Below are 20,611 nucleotides of genomic sequence, written 5' to 3'. Positions count from 1 at the left end.
AGGAGCAAAAAAGAGCGTGTTGCTGTCTCAGATATGGCTTCTCCTGACCGCTGACGCTTCCCGGATGAGTCCAGTCCAAGTGTGTGTGTGTATGTGTGTGTATATGTGTGTGTGTGTGTGTGTGTGTGAGACTGATGAAGGCAGGGGCTTCTAAGAACACAGATAAAGGTACCATATGAATGAAAAAAAAGAGGGGGGGAAAAGAAAAGAAAACAAAAAAAGAAAAACACACAGCCGTACGTAGGAGCTCGTCCCCGAAGAGTCATTTTTCGCCAACGGGGGTTGCAGACGCCATCGCACACACACAGCGGCTACTGAGAGAGAGACAGGTCCATGCGTCATTTTGAGTGAGGTGGTGGACACACATTACAGTACAGATATCACCATAACACCCCCCACCCATCTTCTCAGTGAGAGGGACTGCAGAGGTAAAAGTCTCAGTCTTCTGTCCTCTTTGGGAGGAAACGAGAGGAGGGCAAACGTAAAAGACGCAGGGGGGCACGTGTCAGTCTTTTCCCCCTCTTTTCTCCGCCCTTCTGCCCTTCCCCTTGTCGACCCATCCATCCATCCGTCCGTCCGTCCATCCGCTCATCCGTCCACGCTCTCCCTCTCATTTGCGGTGTTTCATCTCCTTGTCGTGGTGGCTCTTCCCTCCCCCCTCTCCCTTGTCCAGCATTTTGATGGCCTCCATCAGGTAGCTCTGGAAGGCGGAGAGCGCGGCGCAGATGGCGGGCGTGCCAAAGCCGTGGGTGAGGAGGCTGAAGTGGGTGAGGCTTCCCTGGACGCCGGGCTCCAGGCAGGGGGTGGGTCGACTGGCGCCCAGCGGAGAGCGGTCCTGGGACATCAGGTCCACAAACTCCTTACAGATCTCCCTGAGAGGGAAAGAGACGCGGGGGTCAGAGTGGATTTGTGTAATTTTAAAATACTGAGATCCATTTCAGGAATGAGAAACTAGATTCAGTGGTGTCAAAAACAAATCCTGGTTATCTTTTAGGAAGTATGGTTGTTGGATAGTGGATTGGTGCTTTTTTACACCCTGTGTCGATCTCCCCACCTACACCCAATACACAGCACACCCTGACTTTGAATAAATTCAACCTTAACCTTCACTAACTCTAATTCTGACATGGGAAACTTGAAATATGTATCAAAGTAGAAATGTTTGAAAACATCACCATTCACACTCCTAATAGAAAAAACATTTAATTTTCTCTCATTTTTTCACAATGAATCAAATTCAAGGAGGGACATTTAAATTCTAAAATTTGAAACAGTCGCCAATTGACAGTGTTTGGTGCTTCCACCACTGTCCGAAATTAACTTTTTGGCTCACCGGGTAAAATACTAAAATGTACCTGCCAAGAATAATTTTTACTGGCCAAAATAATAAATCTACATTCTTCATAGAAATATATCACCCTACCTGTTTTCATTGCTATTTAATGTATAGAATCAGGTAACGTGGGTTCATTTAAAACTTGCACTCACTTGGTGGCCAGCAGCATGCTGCGCCGTGTGGGGAGCTGGTCCGGCTCGCTCTGCCTGCACAGATACTCAGCTGTGGCTCTGGCTGGAAACTCTGTCTCACACACATAACCAAAGTCCCGGGCCAGATGGACGGCCTCACCTGGAAGAGGGAGGGGGAGAGAGAGAGAGAGAGAGAGAGAGAGAGAGAGAGAGAGAGGGAGAGAGAGTGGGGGGGGGAGAGAGAGAGAGTCAATTACAAGAGGAAAACACATACAGCATGTACAGAAGAAAGAGGAGTGCTCCTCTGCCTTACAACAGCAAAAAAGCTGTCACTACTTTTGTGTGTTTTAAAGGTGAAAGGCCAGGTTTAGATTTCATATAAAACAAATACACCAATAAATTCTTTTCTATGATACGCAGTTCACTTCAGGAGATACACTCTGAAGTCATTTTTCTCAGTTTCAGTACTCCAGCAGTTTTCTGCTCTCTGGCTTTGTGAGTCTTAGCTTTGGCTTTTTATGTGACATGCTTGATTTGTGTGTGCACGCACGTGCACGCACACACACACACACACACACTCTGCCGTGCACAAAGTCATCCATGCTATGAGTGTTTATTCATGCTTGCTCATGCGAGCTTATTTCTATGCGAATGTGTGTATCTATCTGTCAGGATATATACAGGTCACTGTAAGTGTGTGTGAGTGTGTGTGCGTGTGTGTGTGTGTGTGTGTGTGTGTGTGTGTGTGTCGTACCCTCCACTAGAGACGTTAGCAGAGTGACGTTGGCTGCCTTGCGTCGCCCGGCGGGCAGGTTGAGGCCAATCTTCTCCAGACGCTCTCTCAGACAGCGGCCACCATTCTTTGACTTCGCCCTGAGGGGGGACAGGGAGACAGAGAGCAGTTCTTAGGAGATGGTCCTTCTGTGCATGTGTGTGTGTGTGTGTGTGTGTGTGTGTGTGCGTGTGTGTGTCTGTGTGTGTATGCTAGCCTGTGTCCATGTTTGTCTTTATGAGTTTTGGTGTATGCGCCTGTATCTATGTCTACGCCTTTGGTATTGGGGAATGTGTATGTGCATGTTTGTGTGTGTGTGTGTAGCTGAAATCTCCCTATGGTCGCTGTCGACACTGATAGCGTCCAGTGTTTTGTAGTGTTTTTGCCTTTTGTCTTTCATCCTTACTTTATTTATTGCCTTATTTTTCTTTCCTCTGCCTGTTCTCACTCCTTTGTCTTTAAACTTTGCTGCATTTATAAATATTTCCGAGGTGTTTACATGACCGTCAGTGGTGTAGAGATATTGAGGAGGTAGATGCACTATACTTCTGAAGATTGATTGGGTATACAATACTCTGCTCATGAAACCTGACCACTGATCTGCTGTATTAGGTCTTAAAGTTTTTCATACTGCAACCCGAATGTTGAAGTTATCCTCTTGCCCCGGGGCCGCGGCTCATTACACCACACAGCTTCTCTTGTGATTTAGTCCCATGACCCATTTTGGGTCCTCAGCTCCGGCCCCAGAGTTAAAGAAACCAAGCCAACCCATTGATCATTACTGCTATTCTGAAAAGACTGAGTATACGCTAAGGGGCTCAATAAAACCTATTACATATCTACATATATTCTACCTTCACAAATCCCCTTTCACATCAGAGGGAGAGATCTCCACCTCAAATTCAAAGGTGCTATGTGGAGTATTTTTAAACATCAATATATCATTGTCAAATTTATATAGTCATACCTTTGTATAATCACCATAAACAAATGAGACTATGGTTGAGACGACTGGTAGCCTCTACACCAGTGGTGTTGTTAGCGCCAGTGTTACTCAAAGTTAAGATCAGGGAAGTGTGGTCTTACCTAAATAAACCCTGTTGCTTCCTCTTGTAAAGAGAATCTTTGCTTCTTTAGTCAAAGGTTTCCGCTTTCGCTTTACTGAAGAGGATATTCATGTTGGAAGGGATTTTTCTATTGGCCTGTCACACCATCTGTCATTGTGGGAACCTCTGAAACTCTTAGCTGTGTTTGTTCTGGAAGAACAGCGCCCTCTTCCTATTTTGTACCATAAAGCAATCTTTCTTTTTGCTGTAAAGCAACCAGGGAGATTTCCCATGAAATCCGACCCTGTGTAACACAATGTAAAATTCAGCATAGAGGCCAGTAGAGGTTGCCAATCCTCTCAGCGATGGTGTAATTTGCTTACAGTAATTATGCTAACGTCTCAAATGTAATGTGGTAATGATTCATTGATTTTAAAATGCAATACATAAAATCCGGTGTGAACTTGCTTTCAACCAAAGGTGGGGGGTAAATGATTAAAGCTAATGTGAATATTGTCGATGATCTGGTGGCCCTTACTCAAAACACAACATGTCTTGTGGCTGCACTGCATTCTGGTCTATTGAGGCTACTGCCAGTGAAGAAATTGGTCTCTCTGCCTCTCCTACAGTGGATTTCTCCCTGTATGATTGTTGAACATCGGTGCAAAATGGCGGCTCAAGAAAGGAGCTCTTGCTCTTTGATTCTGAGGTGCTGATCTTTTGCTCCATTGTAGTTCCATTGGAAATATCTCCATCATATTGTCTATGTTTGGCCAGTTATCCACAGGAATAATGTAATAATGCAAGGTACATCACCAATAGCTGTTTTAGGCTGAATATTTCCTTTAAGACCAAATAGGCATTACCTCTATCCCTAAAACAGCAGACTAAACCCTCAGCTTCATTACACCCTCACGTCTCCCTCCCTCCTCTCACCTGCGGAGGACTCCACCCAGCAGGGAGGCGTTGAGGCACTCGGGCGGGGACAGGCGGCGCTGCACCTCCCCTACGGTGACCTTGTACTTGGAGGTGGAGCTGAGCAGCGACAGGCGGCCCGGTACCGAACAGAACACCTCGGCCGGGTTGGACACGGCCCCCATACCCAGACCCTCCTTACTGAGGGACAGGGCCGACAGGGACGAGCCGTTCAGCTTGGACGGGATGGGAACTGGGGGGGGGAGAGAAGAGGAAAGAAAGAAAGGAGATGGAGAGAGAGGTGAGACAAGAGAGAGAAAGAGGGAGAGTTTTAGGTCATTTGCATACATTATTTCTGAACAAACAATTTCAGGTTGACTCTAGTGATGCTGAAATGCATTGGGTCCAGTGGTGGAAAGTGATAGATTGTACAAAAATTAATAAATAGAGGGCAAAATGAGGCATAAGAATGTAGAAAGACGGTGAGGAAGGAAGGGAAGAGATGAAATACACAAATACACAAAGTTTAACAGCAATAGAGAGCGATAACAAGGAAACAGTGAGGTGGATAAATGGATAAATTGGTAAGGGAGGGATACGGGTTAGTAATGATACTAAACACATCTTTTACAGTGACAACAGTGGTGTGTGTGAATGACTGTGTGACAATGCGCTCCTCCCTGTGCCTTTCTTTCCTGATTAATGTATTCGGCGCAATGTTCTCCCCAGCGCCGACAGCTCTAATTCTGGAGCGCCGCTTGTTGATCCTGTTGTTTGAACAGCAGGTGGTTAAGTTTTTAACTCGCGCGTTCTCGCATCGCTTTATTTCGCACCTCGAAGAGCTCAATTCACACTCGCTTCTCTTCAGGGCGGTAAACTTTAAGACTCTGATGCCCCGAGTTTTTTTTGTAAAAAGCCAATTAGCTGCTGAAGTTTGCTCCAATCACTTCGGTTGTCGTTGAGGCAAAACTTGGGGAATATGCAACAGAGAATTTAGTGCTTTTTTAGAAACATCTCCCTGAATTGTCTTCCTCAATATCCTCTGCAGCGGCTGCAGTTCTGACAGTCGAGGCTCTCCGCTTTAAAAACACCGATTAGGATTTTGAACCGGCATTCAGATCCTAATAATGATTTGTCTTGACGTTGTGTCTCGTTAGCTTTTCCCGTTTTATGTTTTTCTCTCCAACATCTTTGTTACATCATCTTTTAAAGTGTTAATTTGTGTTCATGAGATTAGCTCGTGGAGCCGCTTAATCACACATCCTTCCACTACCGCTGCGGTTGTGTGGGCCGCAATCCTCCACTGAATTGAGAGGATTGAATGGAATCAACCCTTTGTGTGTGTGTGTGTGTGTGTGTGTGTGTGTGTGTGTGTGTGTGTGTATGTGTGTGTGTGTGCTCATGTATTTCTATACTTATGAGGACCAAATGTTCCCACAAGGATCCTCCATAGTGAGGACATTTTGCCGTTCCTCACTTTAAGGTGTTATTTTTTTAGCTTTTTAGGATTAAGACTTGAGTTTAGCATTAGGGTTAAGGTTAGAATTAGGATTAGATTTAGATTAGGGTTAAGGTTAGGCATGTAGTGGAGAGGATTAAGGTGTAGGTTAGGGCATTCATTTAGTCAATAAAGGTCCTCACAAGTATAGCAATCCAAGTGTGTGTATGTGCACACATGAGAGTCCGCAAATGTGTGCCTACGTTTTAAACACTGTCATCTTTCTCTTTCTCCATTTCCCTCTTCTCTCATTCTCTCTCTCTCTCTCTCTCTCCTCTCCTCTGATCTCCTTGGCTCTGTGTTTTTCTTCCTTCTCTCTCTCTCTCTCTCTCTCTCTCTCTCTCCCTCAGTCACTGGTGCTGTTGCAGTGTTATTATCTGTACCGCTGTCAGCTGTGATGCCGGCTCTCCCCTCGTTCTCTGTGGGCGGCGGGTGCCTCTTTTGCGACGCCCTACTGTGCAGCACAGATTCCCGGACTGAAGAAATCTCTTACAGTCCGCTCATTCACAACCAGCCAGCCAACCAGCCAACCAGCCAGTCAGCCAGCCAGCCAGCCAGCAAGGCCACAGAGCAGCAGAGTTTCCTCTCAAGCTCTGTCATCTCTCCCAGTCTCCCCTTCCCTCTCTTTCTCTTAACATCTTTGACTCTTTCCCTACTGCTCTTTCTTCTGTCTCCCACTCTTTATCTTTACCCCCCCCCCCCCTTCTCTCTCTCACTCGTTCTCTCTCCCTCCCTTTGGATCTTCTTCTTCTTCTTCATGGGGTTTTGCTCATAGGTTTGCTCTGCGATCGTAAATCGCTGCCCGGGAGAGTCTCGCTGCGATTGATCCGTTCTCCAACCTTTGGCAAACAAGTGGAATCACTGTCGCTTCATTTGAAAATGTCTGCGCGGGTTTTGCGAAGCAGCAGCAGCAGCAGCAGCGTTCAAGCATCTTCAGTCGAGCTCATAATGTATGAAGCTCCTCCTCGGCGACTTGGATCAGAGCGTCAGATCCTTGCTGATGTGAAAACTCTCAGGCTTGTGAAGTGTTTGGATGACTGAAATATATGGAAGTATAAGTGGGCCAAAGTGTATTCAAAATGTGAGTCCATAAAGCTTTGTACTGTTAAAATTACACCTGGAATACATTTAATCTGTCAGCAAAGAGGATTTCCACGATTCTTGCACAATTAATACTAAGATTTCTAAATTACACAATGTAATATTTCAATTTCAGGAAGGAAGGAAAGAAGGAAAGAAGGGGGAAGGATATTACGCCTATTTGCTGAAGCTCTTCATTCCGTATCTCTAAAATACAAAGGATCCAGTGTGTAAAAATGTTACTTTGTCAACCATTTTGTATCAGAGTATAGGTGTCTCTTTTTAAAAACGGTGAATATGTCAATTTGGAGCGCACCTTCTTGTTTTTTGCAGCGCTGCATATTTCCCTCCCAAGGCCTCCTGCGCCCGTTCAGTTAACCGAACAGTTCGGGCGTCTGGGGGTTTGGATGAGTGAGGTTTTCACAGTATTGCACTTCACCAGCTAAAAAAATCCAACTTGAATTTTCTAATCGTGCCCCTGTGTCTTGTGAAAAAAAAAAAAAAAGAAAGAAATCCTGCCTCTAAGAGTTGGTAATATTAGAGTGATCATACTCTGCAAATTTCCCCACAACTCCTCTTTTATCATGTTCCCCTCCCTTTTCCTTGCCCCACTTCTCTCTCCTCTCCTCTTCACTCTAATCCCTCTCTCTCCCTCTCTCTCCCTCTCTCTCTCTCTCTCTCTCTCTCTCTCTCTCTCTCTCCCTCTCTCTCTCTCTCTCTCTCTCTCATATGACCATGAACAGTTCATTAAGAATGTGTGCCTTTAGGGTGAAGTCTGCAGCCGAGTATTAGAGGACTTCTTGACTTCAAATGAAATAGCAAAACAGAATTATTTATAGTGTGTGTGCGTGTGTGTATGTGTGTGTGTGAGTGTGTGTGAGAGAGAGAGAGAGAGAGAGAGAGAGAGAGAGAGATTGAGAGAGAAACTGGTGTTGGAGTGCCCCTAAACACAAAACCCCCCTCAGCGTGTATGTGCACATTTATATAGGTGCACACACAGGCACAAACACACACGTACACACACTCTCCCTTTCTCTCTCACACACACACACATACACACACACACACACACACACACACACACACACAGAGCGCTCCCACCCCTTACCTTTTTTAATGACAGAGTGGTCGAGGATGCCCAAGGCTGATCCTTCCTCCATTCCCTGTGTCAGACAGACAGACAGTCACTATCATTTATTCACCAACACACAGCCCGTGTCTCTCCGGCCTCCATTTAGTTTCCCAGGAACGCTCTCCATATCCAACCGAATAATAAAAATCTGCTGCTCAGGTTTCATTTGATTTTTATAGGTTGAGTTTGGTCTCATTCATTTAGGTTAACGTAGGGGGGAAAAAGTGCAAAAGCTGAAGCTAAATGTGAGTTAGGAGAAAGAATTCAACGTTTGAAACAGTTGTATTCGTACATTTTCATAGAGGTGCTGAAAATGGCCAAGAAAATAATCATGACAAAAGTTTTCTTGGTTTTGCCACATCAAGATTTCAATTTTTTAGAATCACATTAATGCCTTGAATTTATGAACTTCATGCCTGATTCCATAGTCTTTTCCCATATTTCTGGACAATAAACAAGCTCCTTTTAAATGTATTTACATTTTGAATCCAGTAAACCTTGATAAAAAAAAAATATATGCTTTCATATAATTTCTTACACTGTTTAAATCAACTAGATCATCTAAATGGTGTTTTTTTTTTTAGCATATAGGAATGTAATATAATCCTATAGGCCTATGTGCACATCAAAAAATATTCAGAAACATACATAGAAAACACCATACATTTTTCTCTATGTAGGCTATATGTGTAAAAAAAAAAAATGATAATAAAAGCCCAAAATAGCCACCGTAGTTTACCGGTTCAAATCATAAACCTTGAAGTCTTTGCCATTTCATTTGATCTTTCCATTCAGTGTGATTGCGCCACATGTGTGTTGAACGGGGAGAGGATAAAATGTTGCAGGGGGAAACTCGGATGTCTCCTTTGTGGGGAATTTATAAGCGGGTTCAAACGTAAGGATATAATCCATTAATCAAATAAAGGTCCTTGTCAAGAGGGAGCGTTTAACAGCAACATGCCCGGGTTGACTCCTTGCCTGGCGCTCCACTGAAACGTTTCTCTCTATTAATGACCGCGCTAATCAATTGGTCTCGGTGAGTTTTGTGAGAGGAGGCAACAAACAGCGTCTGCAGCTGCACCTGCTGCAGGGAGCTGACTGCTCAATAAACCATACAAACTATTCTTTTCTCCGCATTTGCACAAGGCGAAAGGCTGCCACATCATTTAAGAGAAATCACTTTGTCTCTTGAGAAATTGGATAAATGATCAGAGATGCAGTGATGAATACAAAGGTGGCTAAACTATGACCAACCAGCCAACAGTAGGGTATTAAGCTAAGCAAATTATACTTTCAGAAAAGCGCTAAATTATTATTTTTTCCGTAAAACAATGAAATTTACTTAAAAGAATTAACGTACACAAATTCGATACTATTTACAATTAGGTGTGTAGGCTACAATGAATTTAGATCATTATGATTTACTGTATGTCAGCCTAAAGACGTGAGTAAAACTATTCCACAAATAAAAAGTGGGCAAATTGTTATCTGCGGTTACCTTGATCCAAATAATAACAAAACAGAAAACAACAAAAGAGTTGAAATTATTGAACAGGCCAGCCATAATTTACACTTGACAAAATGGAGGATACTAATTTAACATTCCTATTATTATTACTCATATTATTCACAGTTTTTCTGAACGAATTTACAGAAAAAACACAAGTTTCTTTTGATATTCTTGTTGTAATTTACAGTGTAATGAAACATGTCTTACATTTCACCCCAACAATGCATTAGGCTCTAAACTTCCCACCGGTTGGATCAGGTTTTTTTTCATGGGAAAAACTGTGTTGTAAGTTTTTTTTTTTCTGCTTTTTTTCAGTCTATAAAATGACGTTGGACCGTTTCCATCCTTATTAGTTTGCCTGAACTCGCGTAATTTCTGACCTTCTTCTCTGTGTCTTTAAGGCACCGAATCTGGTCACCGTGATTATGTTCCGTGTATCAATCAGCGCTGTAATCACCATTTAGACAGTCTGCTCCGCCACAGGCGAAGAGAAGCTGTCATTTGTCTTTGAATGGTCATGTGAAATTTACTGTAAATTTGGATAAAATCAGAGCAAGGAGTTTTTAAAAATTTGAACAGGTGAGGAATTTGAAAATAAATGTGTATTATTATTCAAATGCTGTAGTTGCTAATTGAGAGTGTTATAAAAAAAATATATAATAATAAGCAACATTTTATGAATGTATTTTTATTAATGTCGTTTGGGGGAAAACAGGCCAAATGGAAGATAAATTGCCTTCAGGCCTTGCCAACATCCAGAGCCTTTCAAGCAAAGGAGACATTTTGTGAATTTGCACACAATTATTGTCAGTCAATTATTATAGAGAGCAATAGGATACAGAATGAATCGAAGAGACTCAAAAGAGATTTTCCTGACAAAGACTTCTGGGTTTTGCGCCCTGAACGTGCGCCGAGTGACTTTTACGCACGGTCTCTGCGGTGACACAGAGCGGACAGCGTCTACACAGCTAAGAGTGGAAAACCAAAAATCAAGTCACCTGCAGATCCTCCAGGCCGTGATGTCCGAGGTGCATCCCGAGAGGACCGTCCCCGAGCGCGGCAGCCCCCTCCCCGAGACCGTGGAGCAGCCGGGGGACGCCTGGGTACTCCCGTCGGGGGTCGAGGCTCAGCGCCCGGTGAGACTGTGACAGGAGCGCCCCCTCCTCGGACCGCGACCTCTGCGAGTGCCATGCCGCCTGCTGGTGCTGATGGATGGAGTTGATGGTGGGGTAAGGGTCTGACAGGTGGGAATACGCCGAGTCCTGGCTCTGCGAGTACGACAGGGAAGACTGGGGGTACGGAGGCGGGAAATACGGAGGCTGGAAGTCGGAGGCCGGAGTGTGGCAGAGCGGGGGAGCCGAGGAGTAGGCGGCCTGGTTCAGGGAGGACAGCTGGGAGAGGCGCCCACTCGGCGAGGAGCCGCTCAGCCCGTCTGCACGGTCCTGCAGAAAACACAGAAAAGTTGCTTCATGTTACACGACAGGCCCGTTACCAAACTGTCACCCAAAGGCGCAAAACGGCTCTGACTAATGCATCAAATGTTAAGTGGATTTCAGAAGTTGTAAGCTCCAAAAAATATTGATTAACGCAAGTTAAAATAATATTCATATAGACACAGAATAGAAAATACAAAGTCACGAAAACAATACAAAATGTAAAATGTAGGCTAATAGAATATAAGAAATCGTTTTAATGACTACAGCATACAGATAAACCATAAATAAATTAATTTCCATCCCAGCGTTTATTTTATCAGAAGGGTAGAAATAGCAGCAGCGCTTGAAGTGATGCGCGCTGGCAGAAAATGCCCTTGGCATCGCTGCTGAACAGTGTCAGGAAGGTCACGGCCACCAAGAAGCTCAACAAAGGACAGGTACCAACACACAACAACACGTCGCCCCGGGAGGAGAAGACATCTGTAAATAATGTGCCATTGTGTCAACAAACCCAAATAGATGTCACTATTGAAAATAATTAAAAAAAAATGTTTCATTCAGATTGCACAAGACACAACAAACCAAACGTGGACATTTCTTTTTTTCAGTTTAAAAGTTTCATTTGATCCACTGTCTAAAAGAGTAAGATGCCAGCTTGTTGTCTTATTCCACAGTATGTTGTAAACACGCAGCCCACTAGCCTACATTTCTCCTCACACACTTCCTGGCAAAATTGGATTTTCTAAAGCTGGGTCACCCGGATCAATTCTGTTGTGGTGGAACAATGTCCATTATCTGTGCCAGCCAACGAGGGAGGGCCGCTGCCTGGTTAAAAGCAAATAAATAAATAAATAAATGAATAAATAAAAACAAGAGTTATTATTAGGCTTGTCCCTGTCATAGATGTAGCCTACTGTTTATGCTTCTTATTTTATTCCAAAAAAAAAGTTCATGTTGAAAGCTGTAAAATGCAGTGACACTTCTCCAGCAGGATGATCAGCTCCTGTCTCAACATGTCACAGAGTCTCCAGTGGACACCGAGCAGCCAGCCGGCCTCTCCTGCTGTGACACCGCGCAGACAAAGAGCATCTCTGCGGACAGATGACAGCGACAAGAGCGGCGCCGCCACTGTAAACTCAGTGTCACATAGGCTCATGTCGAGGTATGGGCACTTGTCACACCGCGGCGAGTCAAAATGTGAGCTGTTTATCCTTATGGTGGAGAGCAAAGATCAAGCAGGAATTGTCAGAAATGTAGGCTATTTGTAAGCCATATTTAAAAAAAAAAAAAAAAAAAAAAAAAATCACACCAGGTTGGACATTCAGGACCGATGTTCCCTCTGAGCTGATACTTTGGTGATTTATCACATTGACCAAATAACAACATCTTGTCAGTCATCAGTTATTGCTCTATTTGTCCCCAAAATGTGGTCGATAAGAGCGGATTTGGAAGTTTTGCCAGATGATATTAGATGCAGAGACTTTGACAGAGCTTCAGGTTTAGTGAACTGACGCTCCTTAATCAGGATAAACTCCCTCTCTCAGCATTAAGTTACATTAAAGATGACAAGACTACAGCGGACCAGAACGAGGCATTAGCCCACAACAAATCTACTAAGCTGGATTCAAACGCTCAGGAACTCACCATAGCCGAATAGGTGTGGACTAACATCTGGGCCACTCTGGATAACCCAAATTCAAATTCAAGAGGATAAGACGCTGTCCAACGACTGAAAGGTGCCACCGGATGATCGGAGTTGTAATCCAGGCTGTTCTCGTCTGTCTCAACGCTCCATGAAATGAAAGGTGTTATTACTTTCCTTCTTAACGGATAAATTATCTCGCCGTCTGACGGGTTTTTACGCACGGCTCTGAACAGATGAAAGCTGCTGCGACACACACATACATACACACACACACTGAGTCCTCAAGCTTCTCCATGAACGCACTACTTATAGGTTTTGTGCGCACCCAGCAGAATGAGGGGAGGGGTCGACAGGGTCCACTTCTCTTAAAGAGATATATTCATTCAATTACCCGTCGTTAATTCATTCACCTACTTCTGCCTTTATTCGATTAATGTTACCGTTTCGTTTAAAAAGTTCATGACTGAATTATTCTGCAGTTTTACGCACCGACTGCAGCTATGATATATTTTCAGCTCCTGTGTTGACTTTAAAAAAATATATTTTCACAAAAATATGATACAAACGTGAAAAAAAACTCACCATATGTGTTCTTTTTTAAATATTAAAATGAAGTTTAAGCACTTTTACGCACGACTATCCAAGTCTTTCTCGTTAAAAATCTTGGAGGCTCTTGGTTTAAAACGCTAAGAGGTGCAATTTTCTCCAAACAGTTCACCTTTCCCAAATTGGAAAACCAAACTGAATTGTCTCCAGGTTGAATTATCGACAAGTGAATTATTTTTCAGAATTCAATTAAAGCAGGCAGATAGGCAGACAGGCCATGCAGCCCCTACTTCGTTATTACGATAAGATTCATTACTGCATACAACAGAGCTATAGTGGCTGAAAGAACAATAATAGGCTAATAACAGAAAAGTTTGGGCTGTGTCGTTTACCTGCACGCCGTACGGCTCAGTCTTGGTTCGGGATTTCCACAGCATGTCTGGGTGTCAGGCTGCAGCGGAGGGGTTAATGTGATGCGGCGGATGGAAACAGGCTGAAGGTACAGAGAGGAGTGAGTTAGTTTGAGAGGCGATGCAGGAGTTTGTATGGATGAGTCACAAAGAAAAAAGACGGCTGTTTGAAAAAGGGGGGGGGGGGGGGGGGAAAGAGGGCGGGAGGTGAAAGGAGTCTGAGGGGGGGAAAACTTTTTTCACGGTTTACATAGGATCAGTGGTGAATAAAGAAGATGGCTGACCTGTGTGGCATCACACGGCAAGCAGACACCAGTGTAAAAAAAAAAAATAAAAGATTGATTTATGGTTTTCCATCTTGAAACATCTTATAACTTACATCAGCTAAATGATATGTACTTTAAATTCACACTATAAAGATGTATGTCAACCTAAAAAAGTAGATAAAGTCTAAACTGAGTTTGGGTGGATTTCCCCCCCACTACATCCATGGAGTAGACAAGAGAAATAGAAAATATTAAATTTGTCTACTCCTAATCTCAAATAAATTATATTGCATTCAATAGCCTAAATATTTAAGTCCACTTTGCATCAACTTTGTTTTCCTTGAAAGCTCGAAATAGGCCTTTTCTGGTCACCATTTGCCCTCATAAATTTTATTTCTTTTTGCAGACTCGTCCCCCTCAGCAAAGTTTACTGGACTAAAATGACGATTCTAGGTGCCTTCCTATATTATAATACAGGAAAAACAATAAACATAATCCATGAGGGAAAATTATGCTAAAAGCTGTAGTAAATATGAGGTTTTACACTCATAACCCCTCAGCCCTGTGTCCAACTCTCTGCTAACTGAGAGACATTTGGGGCGGGGGGAGTCGTGGCCTATTTGTGTGTCAGTAATAAAGATCTTCACACAGCCCATCATATCCAAACAGGGATCAGTGCGCCATCTTGTGGTAGCTAAACGGACAAGAAAGTGATTTCCTCAGAATCATTTATAGGGAGTGATTTGAATCTCTTCCAGCTCCCATCTGGGCCCTGACTCATATTTTGAGAAACACTTGACTACATGATAAACAGGTGCAAAGAGCATTTTAGTGCCTGGGTCATATTTATTCTATTATAAGCCTTTGGGAAAATGAACAGTACAGCTATTTTCAGGCTGAACTGTTCAACTGGTTGGGGGGGAAATAATTCAGGTTTAAGTTGGCAGCTATGGTCATCGATAGTTTTTTTTACAGGTCTAATGCTTTGAGATGTTTCTAGTCTGCTTCAATCAAACATGGTCAAACATAATAAAAGAAAAATAATAAGTAAAAGTTAATATCAGCAACAAGACTGATGGTTCTGTACCAAAATAGTTCTTTATTAAATGCATTCCCATTTCGCGATTCACATGAAAGAAACTGCTTGTGCCTTGTTGATTCCGTGTGGAGAGCACAGCAGTTTCAACAGACATTTACATTGCATTATACCGAATATTATGATACACAGAAATACAATAATTTTGCCTTCATTTCCATGCAACCTCGTCTGCAAAGACTTGTCTTGTCTGGAATCTCTCCTGTCTTACTGATAGGAAAGCCTGGGACGAAAGTTACACGTTGTTACCCTCGAGTCAGTTTGGTATCGGTAATAAACACACAAGAATATCTCTTATAGTTTTTCATGGTGCGACCTCCTTTTCGACTTTTCACGACTCAACATATCCCATCACTGTCCATCACCTGCAGTTTGGTCTCACTTCACTCCCACCGACTTCCTCAGGTTCCCCATAGAACTCAAAGCTCCTTTCTCATTTCTCCTCATAATGTCTCCGATCTCCTGTTTGCAGAGGGCGCACTGGTCCGCCATGGCGCACAGAGCCTCCTCTAGCGCCTCCTGGGTGTGCGGGTCAGGCAGTGCGCTGCACAGCCCCAGCATGGCGAGCGTGTGTTTCAGCCAGCCTTCCTCTCTGACCAGGCCGGTGATCCACGGCTGGGCGCGGACGCAGCCTCCCAGCGCCTGCAGCCCCAGCCTCCACAGCTCCGCGGCCTCGTCCCACCACTCCTCCCAGCCGAGGCTCACCCTGACCGGGCCGGGGCCGGGGCCGGGGCCGGAGTCCAGGGCGCCGCGGAGGAACCGGAGAGCCGCGGAGAAGAACCGCCTCTGGCCCGCTTCCACGGTGCCTGGAAACAAGAATGACCAAATTTAAGCCTGGTTACTTTTAGTGGCTCACAACATCCTAACAATATGTTTTCATAAGCCTGGGTCTTCAAAACATAAGGAATGACTACATTTCTAATTCAGGTCCGAGGCTTCAAAGGTGTTAAGAGCCTTGAATTAGAGGGAAAACTCCTCACATTAAGAATTCATATATGCGTACAACAATCTGATTAATATTTGTGAATATGAACAACTCTCTCCTAAAGCCATAATCCACAGCAGACTTGAATGTGTCAACAACCCTCAGGAGATAGAGGAACGCAAGCATTAAAACAATAACTGTGTGATTGCTGCATTGTGTGTTGTTGAGTGTTTGTTATATAATTCAGAATTGGAACATCTTGTTTTTTGGCATATTTAACTGCTGACAAGTTAAACATCATCACCAATGTGCAGAGAAGAACACCGAGTTCATGATATACCAAAACCACTTTTACCTGTAGGAGCTGGTTTGAGCCTGCCCATCATTAGCCCCAGAGTGCAGTAATTGGCTGCTAGGACGAGAAGGCGGGGCTTATGCACCAAAACAGGAAGTGCTTCACTCAGAAGTGCCTCGAGGGTTCTGAAACACGGGTCCTTCCTACACAAATACCAAAAAAAATATAAATTATAAACTGTTGTTAACATGAACTGCTGGAGCCTCAATGTTTATGGATACAAAAATGTTACTAATTAAAAAGAATGAGTATGGATGCACATTTCAGTTTTGGTATGAAATTAAAAACATATTTCATTATTTTGAAAATTGAATTCTCCCAAACAACCACTGTTCCTACAGGCTTCAGATAAGCACATTTGTGTTATTCAGGCACCTGACTCTCTCTGGCTCTGTGACAGTGAAGTTGAGCAGCGCTGAGCAGGCCGTCTCCATGCTGGGGTCCCTGGCCGAAGACGCCCCGCCTTTCCCCTTCAGGGAGCTCCAGCACTGCGTCAGGAAGTCCACCAGCAGGGCCGGCGTGTCCAGGGTGAGGAGCACCTTCCTGGGGCCTTCCTCCGCCGAGAGGTGGCACAGAGCTGGGAGGAGATACCTGGAGAGAGGGGAGAGAGGGGAGAGACAGGGGAGATATAAGGTCAGTAAGATGAAAAACTAAACAAGAAGATACAATAAAATGAAAAAGACTGTATGTCGTGCTTCATAATTATTGCTCATTTAAAAAATAAAAATATCCATTGTATGAATGGAAACAATAGCACTGAAAACAAAAGTGTATTAATTATTTTGTCCGGTATAAATTATCCTTAGCAGGTAATGTTTTTACTCTCCCTGGGTGTGTGTTATACTGGCAGTTCTGGCCCTTGTGAAGTTTCTGACTCCTCCTGGCTTGCACTTTTCTTCTTTACCTCAGAGCGTCTTTGCCTGTCCAAGCCCCGCCTTCCTCTGTGACAGACATCTCAGACATCCAGTTAGAGAGGCCCTGCTCTGGGCTCTCGCCCTGCAGATGGGTCCTGCTGTAGCCGATCAGGAACGGCAGCAGGCCAGTCACTTCCTCCTTCAGACAGGAAGTCTCCTCGGCCAGCCAGGAGCAGAGAGAACGGAATGTGGCGAAAATGAAAGGGTCGCCATAGCGACTCGGATCCACCTTGGAGACAAACCAGAAAGAGAGGCTTAGTGAGTAGATTAAGCTCTGAGGAGGTTTACGGACTTATAATGATCCATGATCACTACAGTAACTTCAAATACTTGAAGAAATAATCTGTGATTTTCACATAAATATATTTCCGTTTTGCTCCTCTCAATCACTGATAAAACACAATAGTGATTCAACCTATACCAAGTTCATGAAAGCCTTTACATTTGCTGTTCTAAACACCCAGTGTCTGTTAGCTGTTTTGTGCCAAAATTTGTCTCCCCTTGCAGTGAGTCTTTGGCTCGATTTCATGCCAGGGAAGAAAATAACACCATTTCAATTTTTGTGTGTTGCTCTCCTGTCGCTACACTGTTTGCAGTGCAGAAACAACGCAGCAATGAGCGCTCAGCACCAAAGATGTTGGCAAAATGAAAAGAAAAAAAATTGGAATCTCGCGGATTACCACTTTAAATCATTACAATATAAGAATATGCAAGAACTTCAGTAATACATGCTTCTTTCCAAGACGGGACATATTCATACACGATAATGTCATGTACTGAATACTGAAGACCTCCTCTCACCTGCTGCAGGTGGTATATGACAGCAGAGAAGGCCTCCTCCAGCACCCTGAGGACCTGCCGGCTCTGCTGCAGACTCAGTCCAGAGATGGCGCTCTGTGGAGGCGCAGCGCTCTGCGGGACTCCCAGGCTGCAGGCCTGCTCGATGGCTGCCTCCATGATGCGGTAACAGCCTGGAAATGAACAGAATCAGGAAAGAGATTAATAAAGTTTAATCTGATCACACTGACATGGTTTCATGACACCATTTTATGACCCAATGTTAGTATTATCATTACTATATTACTGTCAGTTCAAGACTTTTTTTGTCTCAAATGAGAAACACAGGCATAGCAAGGCATAAAGCGACACACATTCATCAGACAAAATATAGAGAAAACATATATGACACATTAAATAAACATAGTAAGACACATCAAATGAACAATTTAAAATTTAAAAAATGGCCAAGGAAGCAGAGAATCTATCTGTCACTGTTGAGCAGGTTTACTGTTTATCATTTTTGTTACCTCTGCCAACGAAGTTGGAGGGAAGTTAAGTTTTCACCCCTATCTGTTTGTCAGCAAGATATCTCACAAAGTTACAAACTAATTTGGATGAATTGTTGTGGCCAGATAGGCCTTGGCCCAAGGATCTGTTGATTGGATTTTGGTCATGATCCAGATCTGGAATTTCCGCCATTAGACGATTTTTGTTATTTAGCCATAGCTATTATGCTGTGTTCATGTGCTGGGAGGGAAGGTCCAACATCCAGGACTTACAAGTTGGCTGCTAAACAGCGTTGCATTCATGTGCCATCTATTCAGAAAATCAAACCCAGAGGGCAAATGCTAAACAAATATAAACCGTTATGGAGGCTGCAGCTTTGCAAGTTGGAGAATTGTTTTAACAGTTAACAGGTACCTGTGAGTGTGTGCTGCAGCCCGGGGCTCAGGTCGGTACCAGGCGGTTCCTCCAAACCCATCCTGACTTCCACACAGGCCCGGTTCACCAGCAAACAGCAGAACTTCGGCGGGCCCACCAGCTCCCATCCATACAAATCCAACAGACACGCACTGAGCACCAGAATCGGCCCTATCTGTTTCGGTGTCAACTTAGCCTGCATCATGGGTCTCAGCTCCGCCCATACACTGGCCACGACTCCCTTCAGCTCCTCACTCTCTGCTGTGCCTCCTGCTGGGGGCAGAAACTGCACCAACTGGACGCACATGTCCAGTCTGGCCTGGTCTACAGCTTGGCAGAAGTCTTTGGAGACCCTGACCAGCAGAGCGACGAGCTCCGCAGGGTGTTTCCTCCACGCTTTGTCCCTGGTTTTACCTGAAAGGAGGCAGCCCAGCAAGGCAAGCCCCCTCTTGTGGCTGAAGGTCTGGTTTTGTTCCAGTGCTCGGCACAGAGCGGGGATGGCCCCCCTGGTCAGCAGCTGGTCAGGACCCCTGGGTAAGGCACACACAGCGGCCAAAACCTGGTAGCAGTCGGCAGCCATGGCCTCATCAAGCTTGGGGGACGGCAAGGTTTCTGAAGGTGTTGATGCTGCGTTCTCTGCATCGCCGTCTTCATCCTTATGCTTACTGGTTTCACTCTCTCCCACTGGCCTCTTTTCTGGTTTAGCCACGTTTGTTGTGCTTGAAATTTCTGCTGACTGGACCTCATTATTTTGACTCTGCCCCCTTTGTCTCGTTTCTGTCTCCGCCCCGTCTCTGGATTGGTTCTGTCCCTGCGCTGCTTGTTTCTGCTGGTTCCATGTGGGACCGTCAGCAAGGATTCCCAGCAGAAGTGGGACGGTGGTGAGGAGCTGGGGATGGGAGGCCATGTCTGGGTCTGTGCTCAGGGCAGCCAGCAGAGCCATGCCCAGCGAAAGGAGCTCCTCTGGGGGCAGGCTGGAGCTCTCACTCCCCCTGACCGCTGTCACCAAGAGTCGAGCTGGAAGACTCAGGCCCACTGCCTCGAAGATGCGCCTCAAGGTGGGCTTGTCTAGCTGGCTAGCTGGGCACAAGCGGGTGATCTGAAGACAGGGAGAGAAAAAAACAGTTTTTATACCAATCAATTTACTAATTCATATTGTTCAACAGAGTTCAATCAGTAGTTGGAATACCCTGTGTCCGTAAATAGTGGGAAATTGAACTGGATCATATAATTATATAATAATTACATGTACTAGTGTTTCAGTTGTACTGCTGAGGATAGGAGGGTATACTGTGAATCCTGTGACTCCACATACTTCATTGTTAACTAGACTGGTAAGAGAGATATTCTAAATGCCCAGAAAAAGAGACAGACATACAGTGTATCCCTGTTTAAAACCGAAATTACACTATTGATCTATGCAGTGATACAAACAGTTAGGGTTCCTATATTGAATATGACAAAACCATCTCCACTGCCTATGCGGTTACAAATATCACAAAGATAATTGAGACTTACCAGAAGCAGTGCAGCCAGTGTGTGGCTGTCGTTTTTAGCATGCTTGAGTGTATGGAGACACTTCTCCAAAACCTCTCTCTGGGCATCAGTCAAACCCCCTCCTCCGTCCCTCCCTGGTTCTCCTCCACCTCCTCCTTCTTCTCCTCCCTGCTCCTCCTTTCCAGGACGGTGGCTAGTCACAACAGGGGCAACTTCGGTACTTTCAGCCATAATAACCTTGATTTAACTGCGACCGAAAGAAAAACAGAAAGAAAGCAAAAGGAAACCCCCGAATGACAAGGATTAGCTCAACATCTAATCAAAAACATGGTAATGAACGCTATACATGAGCAATTTAGCTTACTGGTTAACGTTAGCTCCGAGTTAATTAGCTAACCTG

General features: G+C 44.4%; 2 protein-coding genes across 4 annotated transcripts; both read right to left on the bottom strand.

Annotated features, from left to right (window-relative positions):
• Positions 1-610: 610 nt before the first annotated feature.
• tfap2e (transcription factor AP-2 epsilon) lies at positions 611-13,515 on the bottom strand. Of its 3 annotated transcripts, none has more exons than XM_071525362.1 (7): positions 13,440-13,515; positions 10,419-10,862; positions 7,887-7,941; positions 4,222-4,453; positions 2,222-2,340; positions 1,489-1,627; positions 611-872 (listed from the first exon to the last, which is right to left on the bottom strand). In XM_071525362.1, the coding sequence occupies exons 1-7, from the start codon at positions 13,482-13,484 to the stop codon at positions 611-613; spliced, it is 1,296 nt and encodes a 431-aa protein (XP_071381463.1). In that variant the 5' UTR covers positions 13,485-13,515. The 3 variants fall into 3 exon arrangements, with proteins under 3 accessions (XP_071381463.1, XP_071381464.1, XP_071381465.1); XM_071525363.1 differs by having other exon boundaries at positions 13,446-13,484; XM_071525364.1 differs by lacking the exon at positions 13,440-13,515 and adding an exon at positions 12,501-12,527.
• A 1,296-nt stretch (positions 13,516-14,811) lies between these two features.
• On the bottom strand, positions 14,812-20,452 carry ncdn (neurochondrin). The gene is made up of 7 exons (XM_071525368.1): positions 20,233-20,452; positions 18,715-19,813; positions 17,815-17,984; positions 17,004-17,242; positions 16,475-16,690; positions 16,100-16,242; positions 14,812-15,625 (listed from the first exon to the last, which is right to left on the bottom strand). The coding sequence occupies exons 1-7, from the start codon at positions 20,440-20,442 to the stop codon at positions 15,198-15,200; spliced, it is 2,505 nt and encodes an 834-aa protein (XP_071381469.1). The 5' UTR covers positions 20,443-20,452; the 3' UTR covers positions 14,812-15,197.
• Positions 20,453-20,611: the final 159 nt, after the last annotated feature.

This window comes from Centroberyx affinis, unplaced genomic scaffold (assembly GCF_046629955.1).
Source record: "Centroberyx affinis isolate AG114_WGS23_722 - 3 ecotype Tasmania unplaced genomic scaffold, CSIRO-AGI_Caff_v1 ptg001289l_1, whole genome shotgun sequence".
Taxonomy (NCBI): Eukaryota; Metazoa; Chordata; class Actinopteri; order Beryciformes; family Berycidae; genus Centroberyx; species Centroberyx affinis.
The sequence above is the reverse complement of the archived record's forward strand: the minus strand, read 5'-3'. Positions and strand labels throughout refer to the sequence as shown.

Bases quoted from the DNA above. Each gene is read 5' to 3' on its own strand.
- tfap2e (XM_071525362.1), bottom strand. From the start codon at position 13,484: ATGCTGTGGAAATCCCGAACCAAGACTGAGCCGTACGGCGTGCAG. The intron at 2,341-4,221 runs GTGAGAGGAGGG...GTCCCCCCTCAG, and splicing joins CTGGGTGGAGTCCTCCGCAG to GGCGAAGTCAAAGAATGGTG. The intron at 1,628-2,221 runs GTACGACACACA...TCCCTCTTCCAG, and splicing joins GCTAACGTCTCTAGTGGAGG to GTGAGGCCGTCCATCTGGCC.
- ncdn (XM_071525368.1), bottom strand. From the start codon at position 20,442: ATGGCTGAAAGTACCGAAGTTGCCCCTGTTGTGACTAGCCACCGTCCT. The intron at 19,814-20,232 runs GTAAGTCTCAAT...CCCTGTCTTCAG, and splicing joins CACTGGCTGCACTGCTTCTG to ATCACCCGCTTGTGCCCAGC. The intron at 16,243-16,474 runs GTGCCTGAATAA...GTATTTGTGTAG, and splicing joins ACAGAGCCAGAGAGAGTCAG to GAAGGACCCGTGTTTCAGAA.